General features: G+C 40.1%; 1 protein-coding gene across 3 annotated transcripts in view; it reads right to left on the bottom strand.

Annotated features, from left to right (window-relative positions):
• Positions 1–487: 487 nt before the first annotated feature.
• LOC119720227 (DENN domain-containing protein 1B-like) overlaps positions 488–27,419 on the bottom strand; it is a 63,368-nt gene continuing 36,436 nt past the window's right edge. Inside the window, exons 16-23 of one of the 3 annotated variants that reach the window (XM_038189841.1) lie at positions 26,592–26,624; positions 25,175–25,210; positions 22,853–22,912; positions 21,974–22,132; positions 17,533–17,627; positions 15,665–15,851; positions 7,443–8,226; positions 488–827 (exon numbers count right to left, since the gene is read on the bottom strand). In XM_038189841.1, the coding sequence (XP_038045769.1) occupies positions 802–827; positions 7,443–8,226; positions 15,665–15,851; positions 17,533–17,627; positions 21,974–22,132; positions 22,853–22,912; positions 25,175–25,210; positions 26,592–26,624 (1,380 nt within the window). In that variant the 3' untranslated portion in view covers positions 488–801. The remainder of the gene's footprint in view (positions 828–7,442; positions 8,227–15,664; positions 15,852–17,532; positions 17,628–21,973; positions 22,133–22,852; positions 22,913–25,174; positions 25,211–26,591; positions 26,625–27,419) is intronic. The other 2 variants (XM_038189842.1, XM_038189843.1) reach the window with 2 other exon arrangements.

Consider the following 27,419-nt stretch of genomic DNA (forward strand, 5'->3'; position numbering starts at 1 on the left):
GTCATCAACTTGCAAAATTACACAAACAATGCCTCCACACACTGAATTTTGTTTTGAGAAAAAAAAGTATAATTCTGCGCTATTACTCAAATATTTTTGTTGAGTTTTTGTACATATTTTAATACTTGAATGAGGTGTGCATTTTGACCAAAAGAAAACCTCCCCAAAACACAGGGCGGTCCACTACAAAGTTACATGTACCTCTTTTCCAGACGCTGATTTCTCAAAATTGGGGAGACATCTCAAAATTGTTTTAAGACATTCCTAAGCTACAAGATCTTGGTGGTATATGGTAAAAATGGGGTTGAAAATAGAGCCTAAATTAAGAAATGGCGGTCATTTGCAGAGAAATGGTCAAAAATCAGTTTGTCTACACGCAAGTCTATGAAACTTGGTTAAAACAATAGCCTTGGGTGCACAAAGAACTGCCATGACCATATGTGTATCTCACACACACGTGTGGACAAACTGGTTTTTGAAAATTTCTCTGTAAATGGCCGCCATTTCATAATTAAAGTTTTATTTTCAACGCCGTTTTCATCATATGCCACCAAGATCTCATAGTTAAGGAATATCTTAAAACTATTTCAATATTTCTCCCAAAATTTTGAGAAAAATGCGTCTGAAAAAGTGAAAACTTCCTTTTGAACCACCCTGTACATAACAAAAAATACACCTTGATAAAAATGCATGTACAATGAAATGGTGCGGGTAAAAACACAAGTAATACCAAAAAATACCTGTGGGTTATCTTGCAGCCCTGGTAGTGTCCCTTCAAATGTTGTCCCATTTCAGGTAAAACTATTTCTTCCACGAGGGATTTGCAACTGTAGAAGAAGAAACCGAGGGGAAAAAATGTCAGGAATTTCACGTCTTAAAGAAACATATAAACAGTTAATGTTGGGAGAAAAAAGGTGATGAACACACATAGACCTTTTGAACTGTAGCCATCTTAGTGGCATATATTTGTGTGTGTGTCCTGAGTGTTATTTTAAGTTTTAAGGTACCGTATTTAACCTGTTTAAATCATGAAAACAGAACTTTCCATTGGTTCCTCATGCCCGAATTACCCCCAAAAATGTGTTTGTCTTCCTATGATGCCCAGTTCAAAAGTTATGTCAAATAACCGATTTCGAAGAAATCCAAGATGGCCGCCAAATGAACCGCTGGAACAAAATTTGATTTTGGGAACATCAAGATACGAGATACCTTAAGGATCACAAAAAAAGTAGGTTAAAAAATATATCCAGGGGCTGCATGGAAACCCTATTTTCCTCAACTATAGATCTCGTGAACTGTGCATTCATTGTTGTAATTTAAAATGACCTAAAAAAAAAGCCCACTTCAAGATAACTACGGTACTGAATAAAAATGGTCTATTCTTATACTATGTGTACCTCTCCCTATCCCCCACCCAGCACTGCCCAGAACCCCCATCCCCACCTCTGAAAATAAACCGACTCTATCATTTTTCAATTGATCTTTTTCCTACATTTTTTAATCTTTTGTTTTTGTTTTTACATTGTGAATTTTTGACGTGTTTTGACTTTTTGACTAAATGATATTTACGAATTTGGCTCGGGGCCATTCTCTGATTTGTTTAAAACTGGCCACTCACATTTTTATTTCCTTACTTAAAGTTGGTTGTTATTTTTCACCCTTGAAATTGTTTTTGTTTTTAGGTTTATCTTTCATTCATAAATACCTAAGAGAGTTTACCTGATCCTAATGGCTCATCACGGTTGATAGAACAGGTTTTAATTTAAACATTTTATTCCTGCACCAACTCTGTGCTCCATGATTTTTTTAATACAGTGCGCGCGGGAGGCACATACCATAGACAAGACAAGAGGAGTGCTTCACAAAACATGAGGCAAAATTGTTGACTAGGGGTGTGCATTTACGGGTAGTACATGAACCGGGTACCCGACTGAAAAAAATATGGGTACCCGGGTACTCGCTACAGAAACCCAACCCCAAAAATGTCAGTCTCGGAAGTTGCTGTTAAGATTGTTCAAAAAGGTCTGCATGCTAATACTACACCATATCGGTGCGCCAGCACGCAAGTTACAAATGTATACAGTGAGCTCTTTAGCTTTGTGGTAAAAACTGCAACTATCAAGAGCATTGTAAACGTGCATTGTTTTTGTTTTCCACTTAGTCTGTTTTTCATTTGGAATTGTCTCTATCAATCACATTCGAAGCTGTTCTTTTTCATTGTCTGAGAAGTTACTGAGTAATTTCTTAAGTTGGTTACGGGTACTCGATTCCATAATCTGGAACCGGTTTCCGACATTGACCGTCGGGTACTCGGGTACCCGTTTCCGACGCACAGCCCTATTGTTGAACAAAACTGTTGCGAAACAGTGAATTTTTGACGTGTTTTGACTTTTTTACTAAATGGTATTGACGAATTTGGCTCTGGGCCATTCTCTGATTTGTTTAAAACTGGCCACTCACATTTTTATTTCCTTAATTAAAGTTGGTCGTTATTTTTCACCCTTGAAATTGTTCCATCAATCAGCATGATCAGGAGTATTTATTGGTTTAATTTATGTCTGACCAAATTTTAAAGGGAAGAAAACAAATATACACGTATCAGGTTATGGATATGGATAAGAAAATCTCGACTGTGGTGCCAGAAAGCAAGACTGCCAAGCAAAAGTGAAGCCTATAGACTTGGGGGCCTTTTCCAACGGCCGGGTCAATTTGTGATTGCAGTTCCAAGGAAAACGCATCTACAAAAAACACCCGAAAGCTTTTACGTTTCCTGCTTTAAACCTCTCACTATATAACGCCTAGAAAAATGGGAGCACAATTTGCTGTGATTTTTTTCAGGGGACTTTGATGATGAGAATGTGACAAGTTTGCCGTTGGCTTGGGATTTGAATTCAAATCTAGTTTTAGAAAGCCTTGGGTAGGCTTTTTTCCCCAGGGAAATGTATTTTTTGTTTACTTTTGTGGAAAGGTTGTTTGTTCAAAAGGCTGAACTTCATGTTTTTAGGCATGCAACAAAAAAGGGCACACAATTTGCTGTGAATTTTTTCAGGGGACTTTGATGATGAGAATGTGACAAGTTTGCCGTTGGCTTGGGATTTGAATTCAAATCTTATTTTAGAAAGCCTTGGGTAGGTTATTTTTCCGGGGAAATGTATTTTTTGTTTACTTTTGTGGAAAGGTTGTTTGTTCAAAAGGCTGAGCTTTATGTTATTAGGCATGCAAATTTGAAGTAACAAAAAAGAGGAAACTCCAATCTTCACAAGACTTTGTACAGTGTTTTTTTATGGCATACATGCAAGTGAATAAAAACCAGGAAATCAGCTGATCCGAGGAAAAGTTGCATGCCTGATAAAGGCTAATTATCACTCAACTTATCATTTTGAGGGGTGAAACAAATTATTGATTTTTTTCCCCCTCAAAATGATCAGTAGATTTTGAATTGTAAAATATTGTGGTTAATATTTTTTTTTACAGTTTTACTTAAAGCTATAGTCCATCATTTGTAATTAGTGCATTTTGTTCGTTTGAAGCAACAAAAGTGTTCAAAATCTAATGAAGGATACTGAACAACTTACTTGATGAAGTTTCAGCTCAGCTTTATATTCCGAGAAAAACAGCATTCTAGGATCTCAATTTCAAATCAAAAGTTGCTAAATCATGTTTCGAATTGTTTTGAATTGCAGCTTTACGCGATGTCGCGCACTGATCCGACGAATTATAGCAACCACGCACGCCTGTGCGTCGTTCCAATGCTTGTGCGCGCTGCGCCAAATAACAAAACGAACTACTTATTTAAATTTTTCTACGGTGCTTCTTAAAGGGAATATACATCATTTGCTTTTGCTGTAATTTTCAGAAATGGATGGAATTGGGGGGTTTGAAATATAAAGCAAATATAGTTACACTAACTTTTTGGAGGTTTTGGGTTCGAAAATGCTATAAAAACCAAGAAAAACGATCATTTTCCTGTAGTCTGGTTCCCTGACTCCATATAAGAAGAAACAGAGCAGTTTACATACATTTGGGAATTGTAAGGTCAGGGAACCAGTCTAGCTGGCTCGTACCCGTTCATAGGTTTGTAATCGATTGCAAACAAGTGCAATGGTCAATTGGGGCCAGTATTTGAAAAAAAAGCCAGTTGTTTCCAACGCTGATCGGCCGATCAGCGTTGGAAATTGATACAAAAATACCACTTTTCTTGAAAATGACAGTATACCAGGTGCCATAATTTTACAGGATGCTTTAGACTGTCATTTACCAACATCCTATTAAGGTATTTCGCAAAAACTTGGTAGTTTTATTTTTCGATGTTTGCAAATGTTGTATATTCCCTTTAAGACGCACCGTTGGAAATGCCTTCTTTCGTTGATTTCTTCAAAATGAGAGCTTGACAGAAAGGATAATTTCACAGGGAGTTTAGTCCCCTTACTATCTTTCAACCAGTATGTTTTTCAACAATAATTACGCCAGTTACTTTTTGGGATAGCTCCAAATGATGGACTCGGGCTTTAAACAGTAGGCCTACTGTTTTACTTAAACAGAGTGATGTCTCTCCACCCAGGAGTATGAATGGGTACCTGTGAAGGTCGAGGACCGATTGAGCGCTGATATCGGCTGCCGCGTGGTCCCACGGCCTGATGAACGGGGTAATAATTGTAAAGCGCTTTGAGATTGTTGATACGATGGAAAGCCCTTTATAAGCACAATTATTATTTTTTTATTATTAATACCGACCGAGCACATATTTATTCCCATTCATAAATACCTTTTCCGTCAAAAAATCAAAACTTTTCGGAGTGTTCAGCTCGCAAGTAAGATGTAAACAACTCCTTTTATGGAGATTGGCGCGCGCGTCGCGCGTACTGCCCGATGTTGCGCAGAATGCACCTCGGGCGTTGCGTTGTGAATTTAAGACCAAAAAATACTGACTCACTGGTAGTAATGCGCATGCCTACTCGGTACGTGAGGATTGTGAACGTTCAACCAATAAAACGGTACTCGAGGCACTGGATTTTTAGGAGTCCAAATTTCATGTGACACTGCAAAAGTGTTTAAGACCAGCTAGCCATGTCTTTATCATCCGTTTAAGACTGGCCACCTGATGGGCTCTCGACCAATTGGAATGGGTAAACTGTCTTAGGTATTTATGAGTGGAAGATAAATGTTGCAAAAAAAAAATCATCTTACTCCAATTTTTTTTCCCCAGTAGTTTCTGGATCACAACCCACACAATTTTCAACAAGGCTGATCAGAGTATACATCTGTAGAAGAATATCCCAAAATATATAATCATTTTATGGAAAACTTTTTTTTTTTAGGATTCAAAAACCAGCCAAAAATGAAGTAACTGAATATAATGTTTGGCAGAACTTTACTGATGGCAATGCAAAAGAAATACCTTGCGAAAATGCCAAAAACAAGTCAAAAATTTCCAATGCCAGAAAAGAACGCGACCACAATATCCCTCCCCCCCCCCCACCCCCACCTTACTCAAGAAAATCCCTTGCCAAATAGCCCGTCGGAAATGACCCATTTATTGGCACGAAACCCAATTCCAAAGGCGTCGGACGACTTCTGAATTACAGATTGTGTTCTGTTTCCAAAAGAACACGTTCTTTTCACAGTTGCATGTAAACAGGACAAAGGGTTCAGTAATTCTACACAATTCGGAAACTCTGTTGCCCACGGCTTACAGGTAAAGCCATGGATCTTCTCTGTCCAGATCGTGTGGAGTTTCTTTTCTTCGCACGTGACTGCGAATCTTGGTAAGGTTGGAATTGACAGAAGACGTCAGCGGACGTCAACATGGACTAGATTGCCTGTGTACATGTACTCAGAGGGCAGTGTTTTTTTTTTTTTTAATTTAAATACTACGAAAAATCTTGTTAGGTCTTGAAATTTGAGGGTTAAACAGATACCAAGGTACTTAAAATCGCAGCATGTTTGCCAAGATTAATTCTAAGCCCTACATGTACCCGATAGTACAATGTCTCAGGTGCAAATTTTTATTTATTTTTTGTTACATAATTTTGATATTCCTGTTAAGGTAAAGTAACATTAAGATTAATTTTGTGGTATAGCCACGATTTTTATTTCTGGAATTTTGTCGATGAACTTGAATCACAAGGACATAAAGTCGGGTGGTTTACATTTGCACATGTCACATGATCAGTGAAGTAGGTTCCCGTGATCACATGATCAGTAACGACCGTTGCAATTTGGGGTCCCATGATCACATTTTCGCATGTCACATGATCAGTGAAGTAGGTTCCCATGATCACATGATCAGTAACGACGGTTGCAATTTGGGGTCCCATGATCACATTTTCGCATGTCACATGATCAGTGAAGTAGGTTCCCATGATCACATGATCAGTAACGACGGTTGCAATTTGGGGTCCCATGATCACATTTTCGCATGTCACATGATCAGTGAAGTAGGTTCCCATGATCACATGATCAGTAACGACGGTTGCAATTTGGGGTCCCATGATCACATTTTCGCATGTCACATGATCAGTGAAGAAGGATCAAATGATAGCAGTGATCAAAGGATCGCACAAGTCCATCACATGTCCTCCAGACTCAAGTGCAGTCAAAAGCGACTCAATAAAGTGTAACAAAACATTCATTTGTTATTATACAAATACAGCATGGTTTGTCGGGAAATAGTGAAAACTAATTACCCCGAGGCGTAGATGATTTCGCCTCGGGAGATAGTCCTAATCATGCAACACCGAGGGGTCATTTGTTTTCACTATTTCCCCGCAAAAATATGTTGTATTTGTTTTACTATACCTCATAAATATTCATCGGACAGCTGCGGTAATCTATTTGTCCATTCCACCATGTTTTTGATCATGCAGTTTTTTGATAAAGTGAAACATTATTATAATTTAAGGAGACAGACAGAATAGAGAGTTAATTTTGTGTATTTTAATAACTTTAACATTCAGGCAAAACACTGCATTTATTTTTATTGTGTGAAATTTCACCCACTTCCTCCTCGGTTAAAATCGCAAAGCGAGCACCACCGGTCGCTATCTTGATGTATGCCGTAATAGACTGGCACATGCAACTGTCCTCACTGGTGTTCTGCACGGTACGCACGAAAAGCACATGCGTCGTTGGTAAAGAGATAACACACTTCTGAATCAAATCTAAGCCTGCGACCCAGGTGTGTAATAGTACCTCCCTGGTTTTTGCGCGTCAAACGCGCGTGAGAAGACACAGGGTGATAGTAAAAACTTTCACACGGTTGAAATGCTGGAATGGACCAATGAAATGTCGCGGTTGCCTGATGAATATTTATGAGGTATAGTAATAAATGTTGGTGTTCTACTCCTTTTACATGTACTGTGAATAGTCTTCTAGATGGACTTGTGATTTACTTTTGACAGGACTTGTGATAGACAAGATAACAACATTGGATGACTCCTTACCTCCCTCACGCTGAAAAGAGACTAGATCAGCAAACGGGTCTTTAGGGTCTGTCGCGCTGGGTTGTTGGAACGGGTTTTGAGAGGCTGCCGTGGGCTGCAAGGGAGTTTGCTGAAGTTGAAAGGGGTGTGCCGGTGGGCTTTTCACAGCCGACGCGGTTGCCGTGGAAACCGAGCTCCCGCTCTGCCGGGTAACAGTGTTTGTCGGGTTGAGCAGATCCGGCAGCGTGCTGGCCGGGGGCTGCTGGACTAAGACCTGCTGGACCAGGATCTGCGGCGGACCGCTGGTACTCCGGTTGAAACTCTGCAAGTTCGGACTGCTGTTGGTGGCCCGCAGACCGGGCATGCTCAGATGGTGCGTTGGCGACGATGTGGCGTCGGTCGGCGCAGCAGCCGACGCGCCGAAGTTGAGTCCGTAATCGGCCAGTAGGGTCTGAGCCGAACTGTTGCTCGGGACGCCCTCCGGGACGTAACCCGCGAGGGCGTTGTTGTTCAGGTGCACCGATTGGAACACCAGGGTGTGATCCTCGCAATCTACGCCTAAAGCGTTCTGAACGGCCGTCCCTTGCACCTGGGATAGAGCAACTTCCCTCGCGGCTTCCTCCCCGTTGGATATATCGACGAGTCTTTCCTGGGACCCGTGACGGCGTTCTCGGCGCGGGGGGATGGGCGGGGGAGGGATGAGGGGACGCTGGATGGCCTGCCCGACGATTTTGGACGCCGAGCTGTCGCGTTGGACTCGCCGCCGGCGCGGCATTGGAATCGGCGCGTCGTCTGCCGCAGACGTCTGGATCGACAAAAGCAAAGAAAAATTGTCAGGATAGCAAATCCGAAAACGAACATCTTTAAAGGTTTTCCAAACACAGATGTAAAAAAAAACACCCAAATCTTCCCGTGCTATTTAAGAGTTCCCTCCAATTTTTTTTAAATTTTTTTAATTTTGCTATTTCTCTAGAAACACAAAACTTTTAAGGAGGCATCGAGCAAAACAACAAAATCCACCCACTTTTAGTTATGTAAATTTGGAATAAATTCATTTGGATATTTGTTGTACGACATAGGTGCATACGCAACCCACATTAGCCTTTTTTTCCCTCAGAAGTTGCCAATGGCCAAAATTTCTGTTTGGTTAAAATACATCAGGAAAAAAATCTAATTTCCCAAAAAACCCTGATAATCTACGCCTAACTATCTTTTTTTTTCTTTTTATAATTGGCTGTTTTGGCACATTTGCTGAGACAGTCTCTTTTTTTTGGATATCTTAAGCTTTCGTTTTATGTATCCCTTGTATCTTTGGTCATCTGTGCATGTAATTGTTGATGTTTCCTGAGAAATAAAATAGTGAAGTATACAAGTATAAAAGTATAAAAAAACGATGAAGAAACGTCAGAAAATGTTTCACACGAACTAATCAACTAACAAACATATTTTGCTGTTTGTTTTTATCATAGAGCTATATTAAATTACTAGAGCGCTAACTCGACGTACAAAGTAATGCCTGATGGGCGCATCCATGTTTGTGCACAAACCTATGGAAAGCTCAAACTTTTGTACGGCTTTTGTACGGTATTTGCATATCTGCGTTTGTATTCCAAACCGGTGCGTCATCAAAGCCGATACGCCCAAAACCGAAACGCACCATCAGCAAATGAGCGTGCAATTTTGCTCTACGCAAACAGCACAACATCTGAGCGTCCCACCGCTGCAGATGCTTTTGGCCGTGACGTTTTTTTAAACGTCATGACGCACTCAAGTTGTTTGCGTGTCTTCCACTTGCGCGCTGCATTTAGAATACACTTTTAAAATCCAATCCATCTATTTTGATTGTGTTCTACAAACACGCACATCAATTCAAAATGTCTGCGCCCAGAGCGGCTTCAAAGCGTCTCCGCGCGCAAGAATGAAGAGTTAGCGCTCTAGTAATTTAGTATAGCTCTATGATTTTTATCCACACAGCTCATGACATTTCAAAGCAAGACAACATATGGGAACTCCATTCTCTGTATATGATGGTCAATTAAAATGTGGGCGTCCGTTTCCCGGATACGTACCGGTACATGATGTATCTCACATACCAGTATGTTCAATCTCAGTAAGACCAGACTTATTAACAAAAGCACTAAAATATCAGGTTTATAATCCAGACAACTCATCACAAGTCTAAGTGAAATAGCATACATGTACTGATGTATAGGTCATACTATACATTTAGGGTAAAAAATGTGACCTTTTTTTCCTGTCCCTGTTACCTTGGTACTATGTAATTTGACGTTCAAGTTCAAAGATGACGTCAAACGATTTTGTTTGTTTGTTGGCCAGGTATGTATGTAGTTTGCTATCGGTTTCTCTCTTGGAGGACGACTGCATTAAAGGTATAGTCCATAATTTGTTATTTGTGCATTTTGTTCATTTGAAGCAACAAAAGTGCTCAAAATCTCAAAAAGGGTTCTGAACAACTAACCTGATGAAGTTTCAGCTCAGCTTTAGCTGTATATTTTTCAAGAAAAACAACATTCTAGGATCTCGATTTCAAATCAAAAGTTGCTGAATCATTTTTTGAATTGGGCCTGAATTCAGCGTCCGAGACACGTTCTCACTAGCAGATTGCAGCTACGCCATGTCGTGCACCGGTCCGACGATTATAGCAACCACGGGCGCGTGTGCGTCGTGCCAATGCTTGCGCTTCACCGAATAAACAAACGAATCACTAACGGAAATTTCCATGGTGCTTCCTAAGACGCACTGTTGGAAAGGCCTTCTTTCGTTGATTTCTTCAAAATGACAGCTTGCCAGAAAGAATAATTTCACAGGGAGTTTAGTCCCCTTACTATCTTTCAACCAAGTATTTTTTTCAACAATAATTACGTCAGTTACTTTTTGGATAGCTGCAAATGATGGACTCTGGCTTTAAGGAAAGCATCCAGATTTTATAAAAATCATACTGGTACATGTCAGATGTAGTCGGGACAGGACCAAAAAAAGTGGACACCAAATTTATAGAAAGATACACATGGAACTCCATTCTAGGTTTTCCACACAAAAGGGGTACAAAAGTGTGACATGGGATTGGGAAATGAAGCAGGATAATAATATCAAGTTGTTTGTCCTCTTTTCCCCTTGTACATTCCCACCCCATTGTTGAGGATTGTGCTCACCAAGAATTTAAGACTTTCCAGGCTGATTTTACATGATATGTGTGCTCAGAATGTTACGTATGCACATGTAACATGGACAGAAAGTTTGTTAATATTGATTGAAAGTTTTAATTACAAAAAAAATGTATTTATCAAATATTGTGCCTTTTCATTTTCTTATCCCTACTGCATTGTTTTTCTTCATCCTTGCAAGTGCAGCCTTCAAATGGTTGAAGATACATGTAAATGCACTGCTAGAAACATCAGGGCAAACCCCTTCTCTTAGCAATAAGTGTTACTGGGTTCTTTAACGTGCATTACACAACACACGGGACCTACGGATCATCCGAAGGACGAAGCAATAATGGTTAACTCTTTCAGTGCCAAAGTCGTACATGTACGAGGTATATTTGTTAATTCGAAATTGCCAACCTGTACGAGGTAATGTTCGAACTTAAAATCGCCAAACGTATTAAGCACTTTATCACAAGGGGGCGCTCTCGCTCTTTCTAATAATATCATTTTCATTCAGGTACGACCTGTATTTATCTGTTTCATTCGAGTTCTTGCGAGAGGGCGCAGCACTGACACTCGTATTTTCTGCAAAAAGTGCGGAATTCCCCTGTGTGCAGGACAGTGTTTCAGGGTGCAGCACTATGTACGTGACTACTATTGACTTTCCAATGTATCAAGGATATACCAGAGAGCATCAACAACAAATCTAGTGAGTAAAACTTACAACATTTTGAACAATTACAAAAATTGCTCGAAGTTGGGCACATTAGGGTTAAACTTTTCAAATTTCGCGGGCACTGAAAGAGTTAATATTGATTGAAAGTTATAATTACATTAAATGTATTTATCAAATATTGTGCCTTTTCATTCTTATCCCTACAACATTGTTACCTGTAAAAACCAAGACAATCAACTGTATATTTAAGACGTCACAGAGTATTATGTTCACAATATTATGTACGTAACTTGGACAGAAATTTGTGACAAACTTCTGTTCACGTTACGTAAAGTTACATGTAAGCGTCTTATCGACCAAGAAAATTGTGTTTAATTTGGCTGATAGCCCTAACAGTCCTGAATCCTCCAATTTCAATATGATTTTGCACACCCCCTAGAGACTTAACAATCTGATGGGTTATATGAATATAAATGAGATGCCATTTGGGTGAATTTATGAACACGATTATCGGTGTCCTGTCAATTAAAAGCAAGTTATTCTGTCCATGTTACTTATGTTATTATTTACATTGACCCCTAGTAATTCCTAAGGTACAAAAAATGTCCCCTATATTTTTGTTGTATCATGATCATTAAAGGGATTGTACAATATTTGCTTTTGCTGCAATTTTCAGAAATGAATGGATTTGGAGCATTAGCACGTTATAGCAAACATTGTTAAACTGACTTGCTTCACGTTTTGGGTTCGGAGATGCTGGGAAATCCAAGAAAACCAACCATGTTCTTGTAGTCTAGTTCCCTGACCCCACTGAAAATGAAACGGAGCAATTTATAGACTTTGGGGAATTGTAAGGTCAGAGAATCAGTCTAGCAGGCTTGTACCCCTTCACAGGTGTGTAATCAATTGCAAAGAAAATGTGGAATAACTAAAGAGTGAAAAATTAGGAGCAGTTTTTTAAAAAAGCCTGTTTTCTCCAACGCTGGTCGGCCGACTAGCGTTGGAAAAATACAAGTTTTCTTGAAAATGGCAGCACACCAAGAGCCACGATTTTACAGGATGCTTTAGACTGTCATTCACTAACAATCTAGTAAGGTATTTCGTGATAATTTGATCATATTGTTTTTTTGATGTTTGCAAATGTTGTATATTCCCTTTAAGGCCTTAGGAAAGTACATGTACATGTACAGGGAAAAGTCAAAAAAATAGCTAGCTTTCTTTCATACCCTCCAGTGTCCCCTCTCAAATTCCAAATAGGCAGTCAATTGTATTAGTGTGGAAATGCGCATCTCCGTTAACGAGAAAATAATTAAGAAAATGGCAACCATTCGCTGGGAAATATATTTTTCTTCATGGACGCTAGTGAGCTGTGCTACATGAACAACTTAATATCTATAATAAGAACTGACATACAGCAACATCTCAAGAAATTTATTCTGATAGTTTTTTTTTTCACTTGGGGAGCTATAAAAGGATTTTCTTTTTTATTCAGGGACGGACAGCGGTAGGTTTTCAACCACAAATCCCTCAGGAAATCCTAGTGCATTTCGTGCGTGGGATCCTCCTGGCAGGCCTATAAAATAACAAAAAGACAGCTGGCGAATTTTTTCAACAAAGCCCGCGATCGAATGACGAGCATTATTATTTTGCTTTTTAAAATTCCGGCACTTTTTCTTGCGTAAATCCGGACCACAAAAAGAACACATTGCACTGTCAAAAGAAATTGCACAATATTTATCTGAAATATGATTCCTTCTTTTGAAAGAAAAAAATAACAAAAATTGAAAGACAATTTTTAGAGTTCTATGTACATCTGGGATGGTCCAATCTTTTAGAGGGTTCTCATATTTTAATGCCAAAATCCAAGCAAAAACAAATTGCATAAGCTGTTTTTGAAATACGATTCCCTTTAAAAACAAAAATGACAAATAATACAAGACATTTTTAGACTTCTATTTGCATATGGGTCATTCCACCGGGTTGGGGAACAATGTGTGACATATGACCATATTAAGAAAAGCATGAGTGCCTTGCTAGCAGTTGCTCTACGTAATATTTGTTGTTGGGTGTTTCACTACTGCAGAAAGTTTGAAATCATTTCAATGTATTTTGCCAAAAAAATGAGCAAAAAATGTCATTTTGGACGTAACATTGACACCGAGTCGGTGTTACATTCAAATGTGACATTTGTACTTTTTTTTTTTAAATTTCTGCGAAACATCACCCAAATTCACTTTACGTACTTCTTACTATACATGCAACACAATAAAAACAGCTTTTGTTATGGTAGTCAGGTATCAAATGGAGCAGAAATGATAGCTTGGTTGTGTGGACACGGTGTCAATGTTACGTCCGAATTAATACATTTTGCTCATATTTTTGTCAAAGTACTTTCAAACGATTTCAAACTCTCTCCAGTATTGAAACACCCTAAGACAAATATTATGTTGAGCAATTGTTTAGAATGCATTGATACTTTTCATAATATAACCAAATATATGGATGTAACATGCACTGCTTCCCAACCCGGTAAAATGACCCATATATGGATGGTACGTACATTCTTCAGTTTCGGGTAACAATTTTCATGCAGACTTGAGAGATGTTTTGAAATATCGGTTGACATTTGACAAAAATATCTCAAGTAGTGATGCATCAATAGAAATGTGCAACTGTTGCCAAAAAATACCCAGTGAAATATTGCTTACGAGGTAAAAGCACAATTTTATGCTGTGTCCAATGAAATGGGCCGATCATCTGCTTGACATGATCTGTTTCGTTGTGAAGCGCCATGGGGAACGTGTTGCTTGTGTTCATGGGCAAGACAGTTTACATACCTCTCTAAACCCAGGAGTAAAAATTAGTGGGTAATCTGTGAGGGTACAGACCAGATTGCGCTGATCTTGAGCAACTGCAGAAAAGAGGTCTCATGGCCTGACGAACAGGGGTAATATTGTAAAACCTTTCGCTTTGTGACTTTGGTTAGAAGTTGGAGTGTGCATCTTGCCGGCTTCACGTAGGAGGCACCTTTGCTGCCTGTCTTTCGCTTTCGAGGGTGTTTGCGTGTTTTGCGAGTGATCACCCGTGAACAACTCGTGAACACACGCAACTGCACACATGGGTAGTTATGGGGTACCACCGTCCACCTCTTCTTCCCTAATATTGTTCTCATTTGTTTGTACTACCGGTACATAGCCTTTTTCACTCCTGGGGTACTGAGATTTTAAAGACCGAATTGCGAGGTACCGGTACCGTTGTCCCTATTGTTACCCTTTGTTTCCCTGTACCCCATAAGGGTGCAGGCCAGTAAATAGGTCCGAAATTGCCTACGCCGGCCAAATCACGATTTGCATGCCCTCAAATTCTTCAGTGTTAGAGCATTTTTAAGGCCGTGAACTTGATGATTTGTAAAAAACATAAGGTTGGAAGCCGTGCAGAGGACTGCGAGCTCGTATTTCTGTGAAATGTGGATGATGATTTGGCACTAAATTAGCTATATTTTGCACTGGAGCGTAGGCGTCCATTTTCAAAATGGCGATGGGCTTCAGGACTGCTTTTAGAGGTGATCATCTTTGGATGGAAATTTCTCCCAAAAGTCATTGGTTAACCTCCAGAAAATTGAACAGAAAATGAAAGATGATGAAATAAGCTTTAATTTGATGTATGTCTTGAACACCTCAGAGAGTTGTTAGTTTTTTTCCTGAATTTCTGAAGTGGGGGCATTTATCGTTGGGGTCTATGGAAATTTATTTACTGGTGTGCAACCATAAGACCATATACATGTTATATGAGTAAACACACATACACACCCTTTGCGCTTTGTAGTATAGTGGTAGAGAACACTTAAGCCCAACATTATTATCATTATCATCTAACTTCCATTCAGTTGGGTAAGAAAGTGGCAAGCTTTCTTTCGAGAGTTGTCCCTGAACAAATCTTCTTCCAATACTAATACTTATATACTAAAAAGTGCACGAATCCACCATTGTTGGTGCTCAAGGCGCTACATCATTATTACCCTGCTCATTGGGCCAAGGAAACATTGCAAAGACAATCTCAGCTCCCTGGGGAGTATACAGCTCCATGCTGCCTGTTAGGCGCAAGCAAGCTAAACTCATTCACAATTACCATCTCTGCCATTACAGGTACCCATTTACTCCTGGGTGGAGAGAAGCAATGAGTGACAAAGTGCCTTGCCCAAAGGCACACGCGCCAGGCTGGACTCGAACCCACAACCTGCAGAATTACCCGCAGACCATGAGGTTCAGTGCTCGAGACCACGAGATTCAAATCAGACGATCCTTCCTGTTGGCTTCCCTCTACCTGAAATGTGCCCCTGATCTTTTGGAAAAATGACCCAAATTTCCGTCCTGATTCTACAGTAATACGCAGGCTCTTACCGTTTCATTCGTGGTCGATTCGGTCAGATCTTCCTTGGAGCCGATCTTCCGTAAGAGCTGCTCCATGTCGTCCATGAGGTTCATGTCAGAGGAAGTCTCCCGACGGCTCCCCTCCTCCCGGGAGTCCCTGTCGCCTTGGCTCGGGTGACGGTAGGTTTTACTCTTCAGCGGTAAGGTTGGTGGATTGCTATAGAAAAAAGAAAAAAAAAACTCAAGCTTATCTTTCAAGCCTAAAGTGCCCTAAGGTCAACCTCACAAACTGAGTCGGAGACTGACTTATTTTGTTCAGGATCAACCTCACCTGAGCTATGACCAGCGGGAAAATATCAGGTTCTTTTGTGACCCGAGTGCAACTTGAAAATGGCAACACTGGTCGGCCGACCAGCGTTGGAAATTGATACCACTTATCTTGAAAATGGCAGCACACCAGGTGCCATGATTTTACAGGATGCTTTAGACTGTCATTCACTTAAACTGTCCAGTAAGGTATTTGATAAGAATTTGGTAGTTTTGTTTTTTGATGGTTGCAAATGTTGTATATTCCCTTTAAAGATTTCTATTGACTTTCAAAATACCTCTGGAAAGGTGGGCGGAGTTCAGTGATCTAACCTTAAAAAAAAAGGGGGGGGGGGTTTGCATGTCACTTGGTGGTCAGTCTGTCTGTAACAAAAATTGACTAAAAGTACTGTGGTCCATATGTGCCATCGACGTTTTGATGTCTGTTTAGGAAAAGCAATCCATTGACCGATCGTTGGAAATCACAAACATTTCTTGATTTCTTCTAAATGACAGCAAGCCAGACCGAAGAACTTCACGGGGTGTTTAGTACCGGTACGATCTTTAATCCAAGTAAGCTTTTTTGATACTAATTCGGTAGGTTGCTTTTGGGATCAATGCATATGATCCTATAGCCCAGGTTGGACGAAGTCTTCATTGCATTACGACTAACGTCCAGGGTGAGAATTCTCTACATAAGACCACCCAAAATTTGGACCAGATTTTTGTTACGTTTTACCTCGTTACAGAAGCTTATTTCACGCCTACATTTTCTATGTGTCCTTCTCTATTGATCCAGGGGTTCAGGAATTCCATATGTGATGCTGACCGACATTAATCAGGAAAATAAACTCTAAAGCAACGTTAAACTTGTACGTGTTTGTAGTCTCTTTTCATCAGTTTTATTCCCGAGTCGTACGTCATGTACGTGCGCACGAAAGCGCGCACGCACGCTAGCGCCCTCATTTGTTTAGTTTTGGTTGGAACAGTGACGTCACTCCAGCCAACCGACGTCACGAAAACGCTCAACCAATGACCAAAGCCGAAACATGTTTCTGGTAACTGGGGCGAAAACACGCTCGGTCATTGGATTAGCGACCGCGCCTTCAAGTAAGTGCGCGTGCGTATGAGGATGGTTACTAAGCAAATCGCGCGTGCGCACTGCATATTCACGCTGCATAGTCTGGCTCCCAGACCCGACGTGATATGAGCGCCGAGAATAATTGTCAGGTCTAGGGAACCAGACTACAAGCTGCACGGACGTACGTCATGTACGACTCGGCGGTGAGAAACTGATGAAAAGAGTCTACAAACACGTACAAGTTTAACGTTGCTTTCGAGTTTATTTTCCTGATTGACGTCAGTCAGCATCGCATATGGAATTCCTGAACCCAGCGGCCCAATAGATAAGGACACATAGAATACTACGACGTAACAATTAGCTTCTCCAACAAGGTCAAAATATTGAAAATATTGGTCATAAATTTTTTCGCCCGGTTTTGAGCACTTTATACCCTGGACTCCCTCCGTTACGTAGGGAGGAAAGGGAGTCCACCTGGGCTAATGATCCTACAGTGTCTTAAATAACGCACCTATCATTCGAAGTCCTCCTGTTGGGTAAACCCGCCACGGTCATCGGCCGAGCATTTTCCTCCGAGATCCGGCGGGAAGCATTAGATGTAGTTTTCTGTGAAAATAAAAAAAAAAATTAAAGAGATTGTTGATTGCTGAAAGATATCTGCATCATTATCACAACTCTTGATTTCATTTTTGCGGACATCGGACGAGAAATTTTCTGAGGAATTTTTATATATTAAAGTGCACTTACAAAACTAGCATCATTTCATTGTGTTATTTTTTCGGTCAGCTCCACAGTTTTAACTTCTCACAAAAAAATGTATCGTTCAGCAATTGATAATCCTTTTCAGCTCCACAGTTTTAACTTCTCACAAAAAAATGTATTGTTCAGCAATTGATAATCCTTTTAAACAATTGTTAACGGGTAATTCTGGCATTTATACTGTTCGTGACAGAGCTTTTAAGACCTCGGTTAATAAACCTGAAAACATATTTTCAAATCTTATTTAATTATTTATTTATTTATTATTTTAACTGGGTAGCCCATTCATTGGAATCCACTGGTCTCCCATGGGGCCCAGTAAAGAGAAGACAATGTGAAGAAAGTACAGTTTTAGATGTGGGAGGAAAACCCTAGAATAGAATATTCTGAGGAAAACCCACAGAATCAGGCAGGGACTGAAAACCCAATCCACATATTGGCCCAGGCGGGATTCGAACCCGGGTCACAGCGGTGGAAGGCGAGGAAAGTACCGCTACGCCAACCTGACTCCCCATATCTTATATATCATCTAGCAATGGTCAAGGAGATTAGGACCAAAAAAATCTTCAGTTTCTGGTCTGCGCACGCTTCACCGTAGCCGTGCACGTTGGCAAAATTAACAAGTTTTTTTTTGCAATATAAGATGATGTCTCCAAAACTGCCAAACTCACTGGTTTGACTGGAATCCTGCTGCTGCACAATTTCAATGTGTTTTTAGATGGGGTTATGATCGAGAATAAGCTTTATGTGGCCTCTCTGGGCTCCCATATATTTTGCACTGAATTTAGTCCGGCACCATTTGCAGATGGTGATGTAAGTTTATAATTGTGCGTCTGGAAGCCAGACTGAGGGAGCGATGGTCATGTAGGTTGAACCTGTAAATGCTTTTTAATTAGCACAATATGTAAGGGAGCAGACTAATGAACAGCCTGGCAGCTCATGCACAATATCAATGTCGCTGTATGGTCTATGTACCACCATTTTCTCTGATTTTTTCTTGACTATTTAAATTTCCTGAAGATTATTCGTTTCGGTGGAGATTGTAAGTGGGTGCAGAATTCTCAAGCCTTATGGCCTTACTGAGGTCACCTCAAGCTCCATCTTTAAGGATATTTTTGAGTGAAAGGGATTGAAGCATCATCTGCAACATCAGCCGACATTTAAAGAAAAAAAAATAAGATGTAAAAAAAAAAAACGTGTCGCTGCACCACTTTTGGGGCAAGCTCCATACCAGAAACTGAAGACTTCTTTTTTTGGCCTTACAGACTAGGAGTTTTGGATCATTTCTCTGAATCATTAATTAGATATCATGGTTAATTGGCTCAGTCATGGACAATACACTTCCTTTCATAACGACAGAATTGCCCCTAGAGTTGAAAGATTCATTTCATTTCATTTGGTCAAAGCCGGCAACACAAAGTCTCCCTAGACAAGTTTCATAATATGGGATACATAATCTCATACATAAGCAATGGAGATTAGTTCTAGCTTGCAAACTCCTCTGAGATAACAGGAATTTCAAGTAGGCTTTGAGCAAACATGTAGGAGTTGTCTTAAGGAGGCAAGCGTGTTTGTTTGAGTAGTAAAAGCAGAGATTTTTTTGTGTGTGTGCATTCATTATTGAAATGAATCTTTATTTCATGTGCATCCATCATCGCAAATACATCTGTCTGCATTTAAGTGCTTGTTTTGAGTTAAGAGTATTTCAAGGGCTTATTCAACTGAGTTTTTGAATGGAATTAATTTGAAAAGTGATGGACACAATTGGCAAATTCAAAAATGTGTTTTGTGGATTCAAGGAATAACACCAAAAATGTGAAAAAGTAAAGTCTGTAACGAGCCAATGTGGCTCATCAGGCCGGCGTTTATCTCCGGTTTCGGAAGCATAAAACGACTGAGAATATTTCTATTCCACCTGGATGGCATGCCAGTCCATTGCAGGTTACTCCCCGGCTAATGCCGGTGCCCATTTATACTCCTGGGTGGGGAGGGGCAAGTTGGGTGAAGTGGCTTGCCCAAGTACACAACATATGACCCGTAGCTGGATTCGAACCCCTGACCCTCTGATCATGAGTCACGAATCCTAACCACTAGGCCACACTCCCCAAATTTGAAGCAGCTTATTAAAAAAATATCCCACCATGCCTACAGGTTGAAATTTCAACTCGGTAGAAATACTTTTTGAGAAAACTCTGAAAATCCACAAACAAATCTGCGTTTTTCTCAACGCCAAGCCTACTGGTAGGTTTCTATTGAAAGTGCAACGGTTTGGTCATAACCATTGCAAGAAAATGATGATAAAATCTTCTTTTTTTTCTCAAAAAATGACAGCATACTAGGCCCAATGAATTCACAGGACGCTTGATCCTATTATTTACTCAAAATCAAGCAGGATGTTTCATGATATTTTGACAATTTCATTTTTGAATGTATAACAAAAATGGTGTCCGTTACGTTTTAGCGTTTGTAATGCCATAGTTTCTAAAAATGAATTTTGCTGCTTTGGGACATATTTTGCTTTTTGCAAATCTCCATAATCATGAGCAAAATGATGATATTGTCTGTGCCAGAAATGTCAGTGTTTCAGAAACTTCAGCAAATGGGTTAAACAATTCCTAATTTGAATTGGCTACGCACAATCCCTTGGAGATTGCGACGAAATGAATAATAAGCAAACCTATCGAGGGTAACGACTTACAAATCATGTTCTTGGATCCTGGTAAAAAAAACCAGGTGTTTGTACAAATGCCGATGTGATCTCTTTAGACTTTCAGATTAGGAGCATTGAATTTATCTTTAAGTAATGCGCCAGAAAAAGTGTTGATCTTGGGGTAGTTGAGGGCCTCACATTGTAATGCTTTCCCAATGAAAATTCAACGCAGGTTGGTGGCATTGCCACAGACACGTGGGAACGTGGACTGAATACGAAAACAAATCATTGGTCACGACTGATAACGAAAAACGCATACAGGATGAGTGAAAAAACGAAACCCAATTGTCGGGACAATTGTTTTAGTGAAGTTCTGCATGTAGCACTTTCAAAATCTAGGATATGAAAGCCCAATTCATAAGCTTTCTTTTAGTACAAGAATCATTCAAATCACTCGTGTACTTTTCAAATTATGGAATTTTAAACACATCCACCGTTTTATAGTTCTGTCAACGGATCACAAAAAAGGTGTGCGTTCTTTAAGCAAAACGAAAACATTTCACACACATCCCTTTGTGATTTGTTTTTGTTTTGCTGAAAGAACACACACCTTTTTGTGATCCGTTGACAGAACTTTAAAACGGTGGTTGTGTTTAGAATTCCGTAACTTGAAAATTACATGACCTTTGACCTCCATTTCGGAAGACTTTTGATGACCCCCCCCCAAGGATCACTCTAAGTTACATAAAAAAAACCATCAAATTCTGTAGACAAAGAAAAATTTGAAGCATATTTGAACAATGACCTCTAATGACCCCTACATGACCTTTGACATCACTAATCTGATGAAGAATTGTGTCTACCCACCCAAGGGCTACTGCATCCAACATGTCCAAGCTTCATCAAAATCCATGAAAGCATGTAGAAGCTATACATTTTTTTTCAAAAACTTTACCTAACATACATGTACATACATACATACTGACGTTCCAGCGGATGGGAGTTCTGGTGTACTTGCATTCGCTCTTTTCACACTCCGCCATTGGGCATGCAGAGCCTCGATCTGGCAACTTTACACAATGAAAAAAGCCAGTTCAGTGATCTAAACCCTGGCATGCGAATCACTGAACCGGCTTTTTTCATTGTGTAAAGTTGCCAGATCGAGGCTCTGCGTGCCCATGGCGGAAGTGTGAAAAGAGCGAATTGTTTTCTGTTTATTCCTCTGCTTTAGAATTTCACTTCTGGGGTATTGAGTAGCGGTGTAGCATTTTTTCCTAAATTTCTCTTTGTATGAGAACCCTACAAGTAGTTCAATTAAGTACGGGTCTAGACTACGGGTTAACGGTCATACAGGTCTTTGGCCATACAGAATTTAGGACTGATATAGGTAAGTGTCTCCCAAAACTTCGTTTAGGCGACACAAAGATTTGGATTACCGGATTTTGAAATCTCTGACTTCTCCCAACACTACTCTAGAAAGCCACTCGGAAAGTAAGTAAGATTCTGCCTGGGCGAGCAGCAGAAGTTGAAAATGTCAGCTTACCCTTCGGACGTCCACGGTGGTTCTGGAGGGGATGGGGCTGTTCTGGGGGCTATTTGAGGGGGAGGAGGGGGCGCTGGACGTCGGGAGGGGGAGAGAGATGTCCAGGTAGGAATGCTGGCGATTGTTGTGCCTGCGAGACATGTCCAAGTCTTCCGTTTCCTGTGGGAGGAAGGCACATTGTTTGGTTGGAAACTTGCTCTACTTGACCTACATGTAGCTGAGGCTGGATTCAGGAACTTGTGGAATATTACATTTTTTTGACCAACAAATGTCAGAGTAATTAAAAACCATGACGCGATATGGACTACACTTGTTAATACATTGCCTGCACGGCTTAACAAGCACTGTTTAAAAACGTAATGATACTCTGGTTTTATGGGAGAAGCAATGAGTGACGCAGTGTCTTGCTCAAGAAACACACACACGGTAACCCAGTGGCGTACGGTATCCAGGTTTTGATGAAACCGCACTCTCACATCCGCGCCAAATTGTAGACAGCACATTGCTATGGTTTTTGGAGCTTGGTTTTCTTTTCTTTTTCATGTCAGAACTCTTATGGAAATAGTTACTGAAAAAAAAAAATCTTTTAAAAAAATCTGCCGGGGGGGGGGGGGGGGGGGGGAGGGGGGGAGAGGAAGGTGCCACTCCCCTACCCCCACCCCCTCTGGATACGCCACGCCGTAACCCCAGGCTAGACTCAAACCCACAACCTGCAGAATTATCCACAAGATTACGAGTTTAAAGCACCAGACCACGAGGCCCGCACTCCACTTACATAAGTTGACTTTATAAACAATAACAAATCTCTACTTTTTTTTCTTTTAATATTTCTTCTCTTTTGAAGCCTTCTTTAAAAGAAGAAATGCTTGCTTGTCTCACCTTCCCCTTAATTAGCTTCGTCTTCAGGCCGCTGTAATGCTTGTTGGCAAAGTCTCTACCCTAAATTATAAAAAGAGGAACAAATCCGTTATTAGTAACTTTTGAGTTAAGAAAAAGGTGATACGGAAAAATAACAGCTAGGATGAAGTTATCTTTAAATGCGCATAACAAACTTACGCTAAAAAGGGAATGTACATGTACAACATTTGCTTTTGCTGCAACTTTCAGAAATAAATGGATTTGGAGGATTAGTATGTTATAGCAAATATTGTCGAACTGACTTGCTTCACGTTTTGGGTTCGGAGGGCTATGCTGGAAAATCCAAGAAAACCAATCATGTTCTTGTAGTCTGGTTCCCTGACCCTACTTCAGATGAAACTGAACAATTTATAGACTTTGGGGAATTGTAAGGTCAGAGAATCAGTCTAGCAGGCTTGCACCCCTTCACAGGTGTGTAATCAATTGCAAAGAAAATGCAGAATAACTAAATATGAAAAATTAGAAGCAGTTTTTGAAAAAAGCCAGTTTTCTCCAACGCTGGTCTGCCGACCAGCATTGGAAAAATACAAGTTTTCTTGAAAATGTCAGCACGCCAGGAGCCACAATTTTACAGGATGCTTTAGACTGTCATTTCCTAACAATCCAGTAAAATATTTTGTGATAATTTGATCATTTCTTTTTTTGATGTTTGCAAATGTTGTACCTTCCCTTTAACCCTTTCATTACCACATTGTTTATTGACTTGGCTCTCTCCAGGACCAAATTGTTTGCTCAGTCATGCGGAAATCACTAGAGCGTGAACAAAATGACCACAAGTCCAAAACTCACTTTTTTCAACCCAGATTTTCACTGCCAAGGAGTGATTTAAATCATAGGTGTTTTGTGTAAAGTTTGTTCCTCGAACCTTACTCTTTTATGTGATGTAAAAATGAAGTCCATATGTGTAAAGATAAGAAAGTTATGCCTGTTTGTTCATCTGGTTCCATTTATCAAACTGCAAGCCATTTCACCACATGACCGAATGGCACTCCATACCTCAATTTGTGAGTGGATACTTCTATTAAAGCACTTTTCTCATTTTTGTGTAATGGCAACACTATGAATAAACTACACCATTAGAACGATCCGAAAACACTCTTTCAGCTGGTATATGGTTGAGGTATGGGCGGCCAAACATATCAACATGCCGCCTTTCTGAAAAGTAGTGAATATATCTGTGTTGAGGGTGTTCTGTGTAAAGTCGGCCATGGAAACCAGCAGGGGGGTTCTTCTTGTCGACAAAAGTCGCCCATGGTAAGGAAAGGGTTAAGCTTTCAAAATGAATGTCGAATGAAAGCTGCGAATGTGATAAATTTAAACGTGTTTGATTTTGCGTAGAAGCCGATCGCACCCCTTACTGTGCATAATAACCAGTACTGTAACCCTTAGTCAAGTTCTCACAAGTCCACACAAGCCATCATAAGCTATCACAAGTCCACATAAGCCATCATAAGCTATCACAAGCCATCTCAAGTCCTCCAGTCTCACGACAAGTCACAAGTGTTTCAACTGCACTTCAACACAAGTATTCCTTTGTCAATGTTCATCCTCTGATTGTGACCCAAGTTGTGGCTGGCTTGCGATTTGATTATGAAGGACTTAAGAATTGACTTGTGACTTGACTTGTGATGTGATTGACTTGTGATTGACTTGTGATTGACTTGTGATCGACTTGTGATTGACTTGTGACCAACTTGTGACTGACTTGTGATTGACTTATGACTAACTTGTGATTGACTTGTGATTGACTTGTGGCTTGACTTGTGACTGATTTGTGACTGACTTGTGACTTACTTGTGATTGACTTGTGATTGACTAGTGACTGACTTGTGACTAATTTGTGACTGACTTGTGATTGACTTGTGATTGACATGTGACTGACTTGTGACTGACTTGTGACTAACTTGTGACTGACTTGTGATTGACCTGTGACCATCTTGTGACTGACTTGTGACCGACTTGTGATCGATTTGTAATTGACTTGTGACTGACTTGTGACTGACTTGTGACTGACTTGTGACTGACTTGTGACCGACTTGTGATTGATTTGTGACCGACTTGTGATTGACTTGTGATTGACTTGTAACTGACTTGTAATTGACCTGTGATCGATTTGTAATTGACTTGTGACTGACTTGACTGACTTGTGACGGACTTGTGATTGACTTGTGATTGACTTGTGACTGACTTGTGACTGACTTGTGATTGACTTGTGACCGACTTGTGACTTGATCTGTGATGGACTTGACCCAGGCTCCGACAAAACATTTGTGAAATTGTTACCTGTTTTAACACCAGCTTCATGGCTTCGGGATTGGCCTGTAAACACGATGTGGGGATGGGCGAGAAATCGGGTGAAAACCAAAACACCAAACAGACAAAATGAAAAATGCGTGAGATGTTGAACGATAAAAAATGAACATTAATGACAAGGGCACCATGTGGGAACTTGAGTTCATGAATGAAATACTTCCCTTCTAATGGGACCAAGATATGAATTTTTACACTGAACATCTTTTGTGTAAATATCTGTTCCTCTGCCATGTATGAAAATAATGATAAACCCTTTTGTTTTGGTTGCATTTTTTCTGAAGTGCCAATAATGTTTTCAGCGCAGGGAATATATTGGCTATTTTGCGACAACAGAGGGCCCTGTTGCTGTGATGTCAATTGATCCCAACTACAGTTTCGGGATTTCTGAAAACTGATTGCATGTACAGACGCCATTTTAAAAAAATATACGGAGGTATGAATAAGGTGAAAAAAAAATGAAAACAATTTTGACGATTTAGGCCAGTTCTATGGTGGTGTTGTACGAGCTGTGTGCTCATATCAGCATCTCTAAGGAGATCACATCGGTGGTTCTGGTTGTAGCTTGCGCACGCGACCGTGCGTACATGTACCTCATTCATGTGGGCGGAGGACGGGGTCTTGTGTCTGGTGATTAAATGGCGGTGTAAGACCACCCACATAACAGGCTCTCAACCAATAGGAAAAGGTCAACTGTCACAGGTTTTTTATAAATGTTTTCATGTACATGTACATGTACATGGTTCATGTACATGGTTCCTTATGGGTGCAGACCAGTAAATCGGTCCGAAATTGCCTGCGCCGGCCAAATCACGATTTGCATGCCCTCAAAATCTTCGGTATTTGAGCATGCTGTGGGCCATGAACTTGAGGGTTTGTAAAAAATATGGGTGGAAGCCGTGCACAGGACTGGGAGCTTGCAGTTCTGTGTAATTTTGATGTAATTTGGACCCTAAAAGCGCTCTATTTTGCAATGGAGTGTAGGCATCGTTTTTCAAAATGGCGATGGGCTTCAGGACTATTTTCAGGGGTGATCATCTTCAGATGGAAATTTCTCCTAAAAGTCATCAGTTGACCCCCCAAAAATTGAAAAGAAAATGAAAGATGATGAAATAAGCTTTAATTTGATGTGTGTCTCGAACACCTTGGAGAGTTGTGAGTATTTTTCCCGAATTTTTGAAGTGGGAGCATTTACCATTGGGGTCTATGGAAGTTTATTTACTGGTCTGCTACCTTATGGGGCACGAAACACAACAGAACAATGTACAATGTTAACGAGTAGCTGTAATCTACTGCATAAATCAGCGTTCCCATGAACCACAAATGAAGCAGCGTTAAAATTGCGTTTTTCAGATTTTAGTAAAAAAGAAAGAAAAGCCAAGCATCCTACCTTCGGCCGTATAGACCCCTGCGCCTGAATCATCTGTTAAGGAATGTTAGGGACAGGCAAGGGGTGGGGTTTAAAAAAAGGGGAGGGGTTGAAATCGCAAGACAGAATGTTAGTATTACAAGCAATGGCACCTTTATTAAAGGCACGTAGGATAATTTGCTTTTCATGCATTTTGTTCGTTTCCAATAATAACACCACTCAAAATCCAAAGAAGAATGAACATTCAAAACCTGACCTGTTGAAGTTTCAGCTCAGTGGATATTACACTTTTTGAGAAAACAGTGAAAAACCATACACAACCTTTCGATCACGAAACAAAAATTTCGTCAACAGCACTCTGTATTCCCAAAAATCAGTCAATGGACTGATCGTTGGCTACATTTCTGGATTGATTCTAAAAGAGGTTGCACTAGACGAATAATTTCATGGGTGTTTAGTACCAGTACAATCTTTAATCCAAGTAAGCTTTTTGATAATAATTTGGTACATACAGGGTGAGTAAAAAAAAAACGAAACCCAAATGTCGGGACAATTGTTTTAGTGAAGTTCTGCATGTAGCACTTTCAAAATCTAGGATATGAAAGCCCAATTCATAAGCTTTCTTTTAGTACAAGAATCATTCAAATCACTCATGTCCTTTTCAAGTTACGGAGTTTTAAAAGCAACCACAGTTTTAAAGTTCTGTCCATGGATCACACAAAAGGTGTGTGTTCTTTCAGAAAAACGAAAACAATTCACACACATCCTTATGTGATTTGTTTTTGTGTTGCTGAGAGAATTTTTTTGTGATCCGTGAACAGAACCTTAAAACGGCGGCTGTGTTTAAAA

Source organism: Patiria miniata, unplaced genomic scaffold, assembly GCF_015706575.1.
Source record: "Patiria miniata isolate m_02_andy unplaced genomic scaffold, ASM1570657v1 HiC_scaffold_9, whole genome shotgun sequence".
NCBI classification, from domain to species: Eukaryota; Metazoa; Echinodermata; class Asteroidea; order Valvatida; family Asterinidae; genus Patiria; species Patiria miniata.